General features: G+C 44.3%; 1 protein-coding gene across 1 annotated transcript in view; it reads left to right on the forward strand.

Moving 5' to 3' along the window:
- The window catches only part of LOC125890898 (regulator of G-protein signaling 3-like), a 35,900-nt gene that overhangs the window by 9,541 nt on the left and 13,761 nt on the right, over positions 1 to 12,598 (forward strand). The window contains exons 8-13 of the mRNA XM_049579790.1: positions 1 to 100; positions 1,492 to 1,606; positions 3,622 to 3,887; positions 11,028 to 11,109; positions 12,239 to 12,344; positions 12,440 to 12,536. The exon at positions 1 to 100 is cut by the window's left edge and continues 30 nt beyond it. Coding sequence (XP_049435747.1) covers positions 1 to 100; positions 1,492 to 1,606; positions 3,622 to 3,887; positions 11,028 to 11,109; positions 12,239 to 12,344; positions 12,440 to 12,536 — 766 coding nt within the window. The remainder of the gene's footprint in view (positions 101 to 1,491; positions 1,607 to 3,621; positions 3,888 to 11,027; positions 11,110 to 12,238; positions 12,345 to 12,439; positions 12,537 to 12,598) is intronic.

The raw sequence follows: 12,598 nt of genomic DNA on the forward strand, positions 1-12,598 counted from the left end.
GTTACTGACAGTCATGATTGTGTTACCCCGCCCCCTCAGGTGCCGCCAGCTGATTGGCTGTATGAGCTTTGGGATCCGTTCTCTCATCTCATTGTCAAAGGTCAGTTTAAACCAATCAGCAGAGTATCCTTTACTCTGATTGGCTGCAGGCAGCTCCTCCTCCTTCTGTAAGGTGGACTGTAACAACAGTAATTATGGTGCGTTCCAGGCAACCTGTAATTTGTGTTTTCACAACCTGTAACCCGTGAAAGCGCACTGGAACGGCAGTCAAACCCGTAACTTACCACCCGTGAACTCGTACCAGATTGATGTACTCCCAGTTACGCTTTCTGGCATCACACAGCCCTCTAAACCAATGACATTACTCCTTTAAACAACAATGGCAGCGCTATGGATGCAGGTGATACACGGTGAGAAAATAACCCTAATGTTAACGCATTATTGGCAGCCGCTCCAACAGCTAGTTTCCAGTGCAAGAATAAATCAATACAAACTCACAGATAACATAAAATAAAAAGTATAATAGCATCTGTGACCTGATACCCCGTTTCTCCTCCTCCGTTTCGCTCAAATGAGGAAGGAACCGATACCTTTGGTGACAGAAGTGATCATAAACAAACATAAACCCTGCACGGTCCGCCATGTTGCTTTGACAGTTTGCTGTGACTTGCCTAGAATAGGGCATTTACGACTTTGATTTTTTTCAGGTTGACTTATCTGTCAATAAAGTTGAGTCAAGTCGACAAGTCATTTGATGACGTCATCACATTGACACGGCGGAGGAAAGTGAAGTATCTCCACACATGTGATGTGTGTCTGTCAAGGCCCGAACATACTCGGGCGGAACGGACGCGGAACGGACTCTGTGGAGGACTGAAAGTGGACGTCTGCCAGCCCTGTGCGTGCAAAGCTCAGATTTTATGACCGCGCGGACTCCGCTCCGTGCACCAGTGACTGCTCAGCATGTATTTTTCACATCACGTGGATTTTTCACGGACATTTTTACAGGAAACTACAACGCGGAAGTGCGCTCGACTATTAAAGCCCGAATGACTGCGGACATTACTCGCGGAGTCTGCTCCGCTTATAGTACGCCGTCAAGGAAAGTATCAGCATAATCAGAGGCAGCGATTGCATTGTGTACACAAGCACACACAGAGAGAGAGAGAGGAAAAAAAAACCACACGACTTGTCGACTCCTCCCGGGGGGTGTCGACTTGTGCCACTGACGTCGACACGTCGACAAATCAACTTTTCTGTTAATGCCCTAGCCTGGAACGCTATGAAGTCGTGAGTCGTGACTTGAAGTGGTGACTTACGGGCTCAGAAACTTGCCTGGAACGCAGCATTATTATTATTATTACTGTGACACTTTATATATCAGCTGATTAATAATCAATATACCTCAGATAAATAAGTTCCAGCCTCAGTTACATGTAATAGTTTCACATCTTCAACCACCTGTCGGCCCCGCCCCCTCTATGTTGGTAGACTGTCACTGGTTGGTTCTACCTGCTCGAGGAGGAGCTTGGGCGGAGCAAACACCTAAGAGTGACATCACAGAGGAACAAACCAATGAGGAGCCCAGAGGATGTTCCAACACTCGGTGAGTTAAAGCCGTCTGATGATGATGCTGCACTGTGATTGGCTGAAAGCTTTTAAAGCTCCATCATGTGACCCTGCTCACAGCTGATTGGTTTACACCAGAGTCAGTCATGTTGATGAAGCTCAGTTATTGGCTGCGTTCAGCTCTGAGAGAACCATTCAGAACAGGTGTTTTCTTCAGGAGGTGGTGGAGACCAAACTCAGAGCTCACACAGAAAATGTTGGACGGACATTAAACACATCGTGTCGCATTCATGAAACATCAGTAAATCTGTGAGTCGATCTGAACATTAAAAACCTCGGTACTAAAGACCTCCACTGGATTCACGAACGCTGCGGAAAACTCAGATGTGATCGTAGGCAGGTGTTTATGTTCATAATCGCCAATCAATCATAATCTGACAGAGCGCTAACGCCAGTCAACAATTAGCATTCAGCTCCGCCCATGAATATCCAGTGACACCATATATGGAGGTGATAATTACTGTGGACGGGTGCATCCTGTCGACCTGCGGACACATGGAGCAAACAGAGACAGAAACTTTACTGACACTGAGACTTAAGTTATTTTAGGTGCAACAAATTTGATTTCCTTCTGTCAGTGGAGGTGTGACAAGAAGCTGCTCCCCGACAGTCACGTCTCCTCAGTGATACAGTATGAACAGATCTGGGCCTCAGATGAAGTCATTAAATATATTTGTGACCTCTTTTTGAATCTTCTTCAGTCCAGGATCTTTGGACATGTGCCTCCCCCCCTCCCCGAGTCCAACACAGCCCAGTTGTGTTTCTGTATTTTAAAGTGATTGTTGGAGTTTTAAATTCTCTCTGTTCATTCATTCACATTCATCCTGAAATGTTTCCTTCGGTTTATCAGCTGTTGTTCTAAAGTTCAGTTTTATTTGATGTCAAAGTTTATCATATCCACAGATTAATTTCTACATGTCTGATATATGAACCCTCCACCTGACGCCATGACGACTGGAACATGTAAATGAGATGAGTTCAAGTGTCGGACAGAGCGTAGGATCTTTAGAGACTGGAACAGATCAAATGTTTACACACACACACACACACACACACACACACACACACACACACACACACACATATAGATTAAACTGACTCTCTCCTCAGGGGTCCACATGGTTACCATGGTGATGAGAAAGTGCCCGGTAACCATGTGACCCTCACAATACCTCTGCCCCCCCCCCCCCCCCGACTGCATGTATCTCAGTGTTAGCCCCTCCCCCCACCTCTCTGATCACACACTCTCATTCGAACACATCAGAGACAGAGAGTCAGTTTGTTTCTGCAGCTGGAGGACGCATCATCTTCATCATCTTCATCATCATCATCTTCATCATCTTCATCACCACCACTGAACTGAACTGAACTATCATCAGGTCCTGTTAGTGGTGACATCAGCAGACGGAGCATCATTCGGTCGTCGTACTTTAACACCTTCAGTTAAACTCAGTTTGTCTTTCAGAGTTCAGAGCGTCAGGGTGGACCAAGACTTCTGTCTGTGTTCTGGTTCTGGTCTAGGTTCTGCAGGTTGCTGGTTTAGGATCTGAACAAGTCCTGTCATCATAACTGTTCTTCTTTACTTCTCAGACTCAAGTGTGAACGCAGAGATTTAAGATCTGATGCTGCTATTGGAGAGGTTTCAGACAAAAATATATGCTTCAGGTTTAACTTCAGTCGGCTGCAGGTTCAACTGTGATCCAGGACCAGGAATCAGTCCTGATCTGATCTGTCGTGGTCTGTCCTGGTCTGGTCCATCTTGGTCCGGTCTGTCTCAGTCTAGTTCGCCCTGGTCTGCTCAGTCTTGGTCTGCTCAGTCCTGGTCCAGTCCATTCTGGTCTGATCTGTCCTGGTCTGGTCTGGTCTGTTCTGGTCCAGTCTGGTCCTGGTCTGGTCTGAGAACGGTCAGGATGTTCTGGAAGAACACGGCCTGGTCCTGGGATGATGCAGCAGGTACTGATGATGATGATGGTGGTTATTTGCTCGCTGCAGATCTCCGGAGGACTCCAGAGTCTGCCCTGGATACTGACCTGAACCACATCACCTCCACCACAACCAAGCTCAACCGAGTCACCACCTCCATCACCTCTACCTCCACCTCCACCTCTGGACTCAGAGATCTGACCAACCACAGCCTGACCTCCAGCTGCCCTCAGAGCCTCCACCCCACCACCTACAGCAGCTCCGTCTCCACCCTGAACTTCAGCACCACCCAGTGCCAGGCGACCACAGACAGCAGCAGAACCCAGCGACTAACGGTGAGTCCCCGCCCTCTGTCACATGACACAAACACAGTGAGATAACCTCACAGATTAATGACTGCAGAGAAACTGTCTGCTAAAGTTTGAGGTTTTTTATTTTATGATCCTGCTGAAAAAACAAGACATCAATATTCAATCAGTGTCGCTAATATTACAGTCTGATCCTCCACGACGTGGATCTGTTCAGGGAAGATCCCATTGATCAAAGAGGCTGCTAAGCAGCTAACATGCTCATGTTATTGTAGACCAATCAGATCAGATCAGTGATGTCATCATCAGAAACAGACTCAGTGTGTTTTCCTTCAGAGGCTCATTAAAGATTCACATGTGATAAATTATTGAGTGAATCTTCTGCTGCTGCTCACTGAGATTATAAAACAGAGACATGTTGGTCCTGAAGCTGCTGAGGAACCTCACTGAGGTACACCTGAAAGCAAAACCCAGCTGAGCCTAAACCTAGGTGGACCTAAACCTAGGTGGACCTAAACCCAGGTGAAACTAAACCCAGCTGAGCCTAAACTGAGCTGAACCTAAACCCAGCTGAACCTAAACCCAGCTGAGCTTAAACCCAGCTGAGCCTAAACCCAGCTGAACCAAAACCCAGCTGAACCTAAACCCAGCTGAGCTTAAACCCAGCTGAGCCTAAACCCAGCTGAGCCTAAACCCAGCTGAACCAAAACCCAGCTGAACCTAAACCCAGCTGAACCTAAACCCAGCTGAGCCTAAACCCAGCTGAACCAAAACCCAGCTGAACCAAAACCCAGCTGAACCTAAACCCAGGTGAACCTAAACCCAGCTGAGCCTAAACCCAGGTGAACCTAAACCGAGGTGAACCTAAACCCAGCTGAGCTTAAACCCAGCTGAACCTAACCCCATCTGAACATAAACCCAGCTGAGCCTAAACCCATCTGAACCTAAACCTAGGTGAACCTAAATCCATCTGAACATAATTCCAGCTGAGCCTAAACCCAGGTAACCCTGAAAACAATGAACCTCTAAACCGAGCGAACTGCGTACTATAGCAGGGGTAAAGAAATGCAGAGTGTCTCTGCGTCACATGACCCAGCAGAGACGATAGATGTGTTATAGAACAGGATACTGGACCCAAACATGTTGCCTGGTCATCTGATGCATCAACAAAACAGTTGGTAGCATCCAGGTCATGTGACCCACTGAGTGTGTTTCTGACATCAGGTGTCTGAGGCTGCTGTCAGCCCTAGAGTGGTCTCCTCTGGTCTGAATCAGGGACTCATGTTGTTCCAAAGTTGTGTAATTGCCTAGAGTTGGTTGGTGTTCTCACGGCAGCATTTACAAGAGGACCAGATCAAATGCCTTGTGTGAGAAAGCTGCTCTTGATTGGTCAGAATTTCCATGTGGGAAAAATCCAGGAAGTAAAGCAAACGTTGAAGAAGAGTACACTTGCAAGATAAATGTGACACTTTCTAATGTCACAATGGAGGGACAACTACGCAGGTTGATTTTAGCGCTGCTCATCGTGGACTATATTGCTGTCATTGTTCATTTTAGTCAAAGCATACAGTTTGAAAACGAGGCAAACGCGGCTCCAACTAGAAAACAATGTTTTGATGCATTGGATGTGCTGAATGTGCATATTAAGGCAGTACAGGAGGAGGTGCACATTAATAATCCTCCAGGACTGTAACATGCTCATGTTTAACCCAAACAATGTGTCATGTGACTGCAGTTGCTTCACATCCAGGTCGCAACACCTTCTCACCACAAACCAACCGCACCAGAGTTCCTTTGGAACCGGACTGAGACCACCTCTTCAAGAAGGTCTCGGTCTGGTTGTTTTAGTGTGTTCACACCTGCACAAACGAACCGCACCAGAGCTCGTTTGGAACCGAACCAAACAGGACAGGTGTGAACACAGCCTGAGTCTCCAGTCGGACTCCAGTTTGGACCACAGCAGGTTCTGTAGATGCTGCAGTGCTGTAAGAGTCTGAAGAATAATACTACAGAGGAAAGTGTTGTTGTGTGGATGTGAGGAGGACCAGGACCTGGTCTACAGTGTAGACAACAGTAGCTCCTGAATGAAAATGTTCACACGGGGTGTGTGTGTGTGTGTGTGTGTGTGTGTGGGAACCAGCAGTCAGAAGAATAGCAGGAAACACACACACATTCAGACTCACAAAAACACTGGATGTATCCCGCCGATAAGACTCACTTCCTGAAAACACACACACACACACACACACACACACACACACGCTGTCTAAGGTCCAGTATCAGTTGAGTCTCTCACACACTCTGGTTCAGCAGCTGGACTTAGCTCAGACCTGGTCCTGGGTCTCTTGTTCTGGATTGTTTCTGAAGTTCGGACCTGGATTCATTTCCTTCTCTTCTTCTGGAGCTTCTGTGGGAACGTTAGGACTCTTGAGGTTCTGTAAACCTGGACTTGGATCAGACTTGGTACTGGTTTAGAGAGGTCTGGGACGGCCGTGGGTCAGCCCGTCTCCTGGCTGTGGTCAGAGTCTGTTGGAGGATCTGATGGACGGTTGGAGCTGCAGGATCTAAACCAACATGCACACAATCCACCGTCTGTGTCGAGTCTGCATTGGACAGAGTCTGCCTCAGGTCTGGTTCCCCTGGTTACAGGAACAGGTTTTATAACATTAATCATCCATCAGCTGTTCTTCAGGTGGTTCTGATGGATCAGATGGGTTCTGTGTGAGAACACATGTTAACTTTTAACTCTTAAATGTTGTGCTTGTGTTTCTGCTTCAGTAAATCTGACCTGTTCTACACGTCAGATGTGAAACCAGGTTTATACAGAGTGAGAACGTTTTCTAAAACAGGATGAGAACATGTCGTCTCCTCACTGCTTCACTCTGCTGGACCTGCAGAACTTTTTCTGTCTGACCTCTGTCCAGTAGAACCCAGCAGGGTCCAGTAGAACCCAGCAGGGTCCAGTAGAACCTGAGGAGTCCTGTGTTCTTAAATAGTCAGTTTTCTGGAGGGGGTTTGGTCTGACAGACGTTCACTGACAAACATCAGTTCATGTGGAAACAAACGTCTCCTCTGATTGGCTGCACAATGTGATGTCACCACAGGCTGTTTGTCATTTCCTGTTAAACGTCCAGAGTTTCCTGTGTGTGTTTGTAGTCCAGCAGGTCAGATACTAAAACTTTAATATGTCATGTTTAAACCAGCTTCACACGTGTGTGTGTGTGTGTGTGTGTGTGTGTGTGTGAGTGAGAGAGAGAGAGAGTGGGGTGTGTGTGTGTGTGTGTGTGTGTGTGTGTGTGTGTGTGTGTGTGTGTGTGTGTGTATGTGTGTGTGAGTGAGAGAGAGAGAGAGAGTGGGGTGTGTGTGTGTGTGAGAGTGTGTGTGTGTGTGTGTGTGTGTGTGTGTGTGTATATGTGAGAGACACAGAGTGTGTGTGTTCAGTAATTCACAAACTGATTAAATCTGGATGATTTTACAGAAAACTTCAGCTAACATGAAACAGAATCACAGAGTGTGTGTCACTGTGTTCTTGTACACACTACATAGTGAGGACAAGATGTGGTTCAGGTTAGAACCAGGTTCAGGTTCAGGTTAAGGGCTGAGGTTAGGCAGGTAGTCCTGATAGTTAAGTTCAGGGAGAGAGGCCTGGGAATGTTTTAACAAAGGTCCTCACAAAGACAGAAGTACGTGTGCATGTGTGTGTATTTGAGAGTGTGTATCACAGTGTATCACAGTGTGTGTGTGTGTGTGTGTGTGTGTGTGTTGTTTGAACTTGTCCATGTCCTCCACAAACACTCGTTGTTCAAACAGAGACTTGAACTCTTCAGTTCTTTGTCAATGAGGTGTTTTTGCCCTGAGTTTTGCCTGCAGGCCTCCTCTCAGGCTGATGTGGGTTTTTAAGCCCTGATCAATGGCTGAAGAAGGTGAATGAACATCAGTCAGACATTCATAGACATATATACATAGACGCCGCATTGACTGCCACTGCCTATTGGAGCCGACGTCCTCGCCGGCCGCCATCTTGGATGGGTCTCGCTTTGCCTCCACAGTGCATTCACTTCTATTGAGGAAGGAGCTGTATGCACAAGTAAAATAGAATAACTCACTGAATTTTCAACTGATTTTCACACGGTTTGGTTTGTTACAAACGGCACACATGTAGTTATGATACAGGATGCTTTCGTACATTAAAAATGCGGGATTTCATGCTTTAATACTTCCTGCAGATAGCAACAGCATGTTATTTAGGTCAACACAGTTATTTTATTCACCTCAATATATCATATCCTCATATATGGGATACATATATATCATAGACTGTATAAAATAATATATATATATATATATATATATATATATATATACAGTATTTATATACTGTATAAACATACTGAAAAAACACAATATACACAATACAAAACACAGTATAGCATATTATGTATAGCACACCTTTGTGCACATATTCACTTTTCCACCAGCTGTGCTGCAAATATCCCCTGCTGCTCATCCTTCTGTATCTTTTTTCAAATTATCTTGACCACAGTCCCATTTTCATAGTTATAATACCAATACCAAAATTAATTTCAGTGTTTATGTAAATATTGAAAATGTTTTTTACTACTTTGAGGGATCACAGCAGTCAGTGTAATAAGAATAAGAAGAACTTTATTAATCCCCAAAGGAAATTTCAAAGAAGTCTGTAAGATCATCTATTTAACAAAGAATTATTAAGTCTGATGGCTGTGGGTATAAAAGAGAGTGTGTGTGAGAAATAAACTCAATCAACAATAGAGCTTTTTCTTTATTAAAATATATTATTAATATGCTATACTATGTTTAATATGCTATACTATGTTTTGTATTGTGTATATTGTGTTTATACAGTATATACAGTATAGCATATATATATATATATATATATATATATATATATATATATATGTGTGTGTGTATATATCTATCTCTCTATATATATATATATATATATATATATATATATATATATAGTATATATATAGTGCGATGGATATATATATATACATATCCATCGCACTCTGGGGTTGAGGTGAATAAAAGCACTGTGTTGTGATCTAAATAACATGCTGTTGCTATCTGTAGGAAGTATTAAAGCATGAAATCCCGCATTTTTAATGTACGAAAGCATCCTGTATCATAACTACATGTGTGCCGTTTGTAACAAACCAAACCGTGTGAAAATCAGTTGAAAATTCAGTGAGTTATTCTATTTTACTTGTGCATACAGCTCCTTCCTCAATAGACGTGAATGCACTGTGGAGGTGAAGCGAGACCCATCCAAGATGGCGGCCGGCGAGGACACGCTCAGGCACTCGATGCGGCGTCTATGTATATATGTCTATGTCAGACATTTCTGTAAACCTTCCTGTTGTTCAGCAGCAGTAACTATGTTAATGAGGGACGTTAACAGTTATATTAGTGAGAATATTTCTGAGCAGTTACACACTGCTCTGTGCACCACCTGGTCCTAACCCACGACCAAACGTGGACAAGTGACCAGGTCACAGTGAGAGTGTGTTGGTTCTCAGCTGGAAACAAAGGTATCAGGTGTGTCTTGACCTGAAGTGATGACATCAGTGGGTGTGTCTTATTCCACAGGTTGGGTTGACAGTCATGACATGTCAGCTTCATTAAAAGCAGAGCTGCGAATTAAAGCAACAGATGGAAAAACACACAGAGACAACACATCTGTGATCAGCTCCCTAATTTAATTTTAACATTTTTTTCAATCTTTTCCAATTTCTTGTTTTATTTAACGGAAGTGATCAGTGTAAGTGCACTTGTCCTTTAGACTCAATAAAAAATAGAAGCTAACAAAATAAAAGACGCCTGGTACATTCAGGCCTGTCACTTTGTAGAACAGTTTTGAACAGTTAGAACAAGAGGCTGCACTGCAACATGCAAATCACTCCTTCTCGTGTGCTTTCACTGTCCTCACGGCTGCAACTTGCGCTCTCTTCATCTACTTCATCGCCACTGCTGTACACAATTTAAAAACTACAACACCCATAATTCATGTAGGAACTGCTGCAGCGAATGTGCAGCCGGCGGGAGCTACAGGACGACTCAACCACCATGATCAGTTAGTAATGTTTTATCAGGCAGTAAGTCCTCCAGACTCTGCTCTAGTGTCATTTTGGGACAATTAGGGCAGGATTTGAGATTCGGGACAACTGCTTGGATTTCGGGACTGTCCTGAATTTTCTGGAACGTCTGGTCACCCTAGGACAAAATAAAATCTGTGTAACAACAGAACAAAATCTTCAGGTGATCACTGTGATGTCACAGCTGTTTACTGCAGGTGAGCGTGAGGAAACATCCTCTGTAGGTGATGTTCTGTTCAGAACAGGTGGAACCACAGGATGGTTCTGTACACAACACCGAGGTTCTGAACATCCTGAACAGGTTCAAGAGCCAGAGTTAATGTGGTGGAGGAGGAGGAGCGTCGGACTGAAAGGAACTGCCTCTCGTATTTTTAATGAAGTGGTTAGTCAGTGGGCGTCGGCCTTTCCAGAGTCAAATAACTGAATCTGATGTCATTAATATTCATATTAATATTTACCATTAAAGATTTGAAGATGATTGACAGACAGCACTGAGGTGACACAGAGAACATTACAGTCTCCTCCTCCATCTGCTGATGTCACAGTGATATCACTTACTGGATGGGGAGTGTGTGTGTGTGTGTGTGTTGAAATGTCAGCGGACAGTGTGGACAATGTGGACACAGCATCTCCGTCCTCCCTGCAGGAGTTTTAATATCAGCCTGTCAGTCTGAACTCAGGGACATTTAGCTTCCTTTGTGGAGAGAAAACTCTCAGGACGACTCGACCTTTCCTCCGCCTGTTGGTGTTTACACTGTTGCAGCCTGGAGACCAGGACTCAGACAGACCGGATGACTCTGTCAACATGACTCACAGTGCCCCCTGCAGGCTGGAACCTGACCCACCACACAGACAGTTTATCTGCTGAGAATGTTTCATCAGAACCAAAACAAAGACAAGAACATTCAGAGTTTGTGTCAGAAACTAACCGAGAGCTGTTTGGACACATGTAGAAGCACAGGTACATGTCTGTGTGCAGGTATATGTTTGTACTGAGCTGACAGTACATTGTGTGTTCTCTCTTCAGGTGAGTGTTGTTCGAGGAAAAGATGGTTTTGGATTCACGATCTGCTGCGACTGTCCGGTCAGAGTCCAGGCTGTGGATCCAGGTGAGAGCATTTACACTGAGACAGCCCTAGGCCTTTTTAGGGTATTTTCCCTGCCTTTACTTTTAAGCTCATATCACAGTCATTATAAAGGCTGCATACACATGCTATATCTTTTCAGGTCAATCAGGGCTAACCAGATTTGCCATCACCACATGTCCTTCTATGTGCCTGTATTTTATATTAATTTTTATATAAATGAAAAAAACAAATCCGTATGACTAAATTCTTACATTTTTACATGTATCTCACCATAGCAAGTTGGAAGAAGACATATTCTGCCATATATGAAGAGGGGAGACTCTCTGGAATCTGGCAATATAAGAACCATGATGCTGGGACATTCTGTCACTACACAGCTGTCCAAAACATGTGGTTTGTGCCAGGCGGATTGATTGCCAGTATTTTTTCATTATTGCAAGAAATTCCATTGACTCATTCACAAGTCAAACATGTGTTTTATCTGAAAGAAACATGCAATATTTACATCTAAGATCATAGAAAAATAGTAATAATATTATTTCTCACTATATGAAGTGACTGATAACAAGATCTGTATAATGGATTGTAAAGAAATTCGTCAGGTTTTTATAGACAGTTGATCTGTATTTACAGCATGATGGGATGACAGCACAATGATGTGTGTGGCATCACTGGAAAGCTCTGGTCCTGGGCTTTCATGTGATATGTGTGGCATTTCTGTGCGACCCTGCATTCCCGAGTAATCCATCCAAGAGTAATGTGTGTGCAAAGCTGTATGAAAGTAATACATAATTTTAGTGTAACTTCATCATTTTTTTTTACTGTGAAAACATTGGACTACTGACGAGTGCTTGTGTCAGGACATCATGAGGCCTCTCAGATGTGGCACCAGTTGTCGACACACTACATAAAATAATAGATTGTCGTGCATGTCGTTGATGATCTGAGCGGACGCTGTAGGACGATCAGGTTATAGTTAGGCTGATTTCATGAAGTCTGAACATCAGATGTTTTGTGGACTGAAGCTCAGAGGGGGAGGAGTTTAATGCTCTTACGATCTTTTCTGTCATCTGATTGGATGAAGGCGTCAGTGTCTGCAGAGTGTGTAATAACAACCTGTGTGTGTGTATGTGTGTGTGTGTGTGTGAAGGAGGTCCGGCTCATCAGGCTGGGCTCCGTCAGGGAGACTCCATCCTGCAGCTCAACGGACTTCCTGTAGAAACCTGGAAGTGTGTCGACGTTGCTCACGCTATCAGGTGAGCCTGTGAGAGTCTGACTTCCTGTTTTAGAATTTTAGTTAGTTTAGTTTTGCTGTCATCATTAAAACATCCGTCTGTCCATCTGTGTTCAGGAGTTGTTCGTCTCAGATCATGTTGGTGGTGTGGCGAGGTCCACCTGAGCTCAGGACAGGAAATGACGTTTTGCTCCGCCCACCAACACACAATAAGGTGAGTGTTTAAACTAATCCACTGACACCTGCTGGTCACAACAAGAAGTGACACGTCTCCTC

The sequence above is a fragment of the Epinephelus fuscoguttatus genome, linkage group LG6 (genome assembly GCF_011397635.1).
Source record: "Epinephelus fuscoguttatus linkage group LG6, E.fuscoguttatus.final_Chr_v1".
In the NCBI taxonomy this organism is placed as follows: Eukaryota; Metazoa; Chordata; class Actinopteri; order Perciformes; family Serranidae; genus Epinephelus; species Epinephelus fuscoguttatus.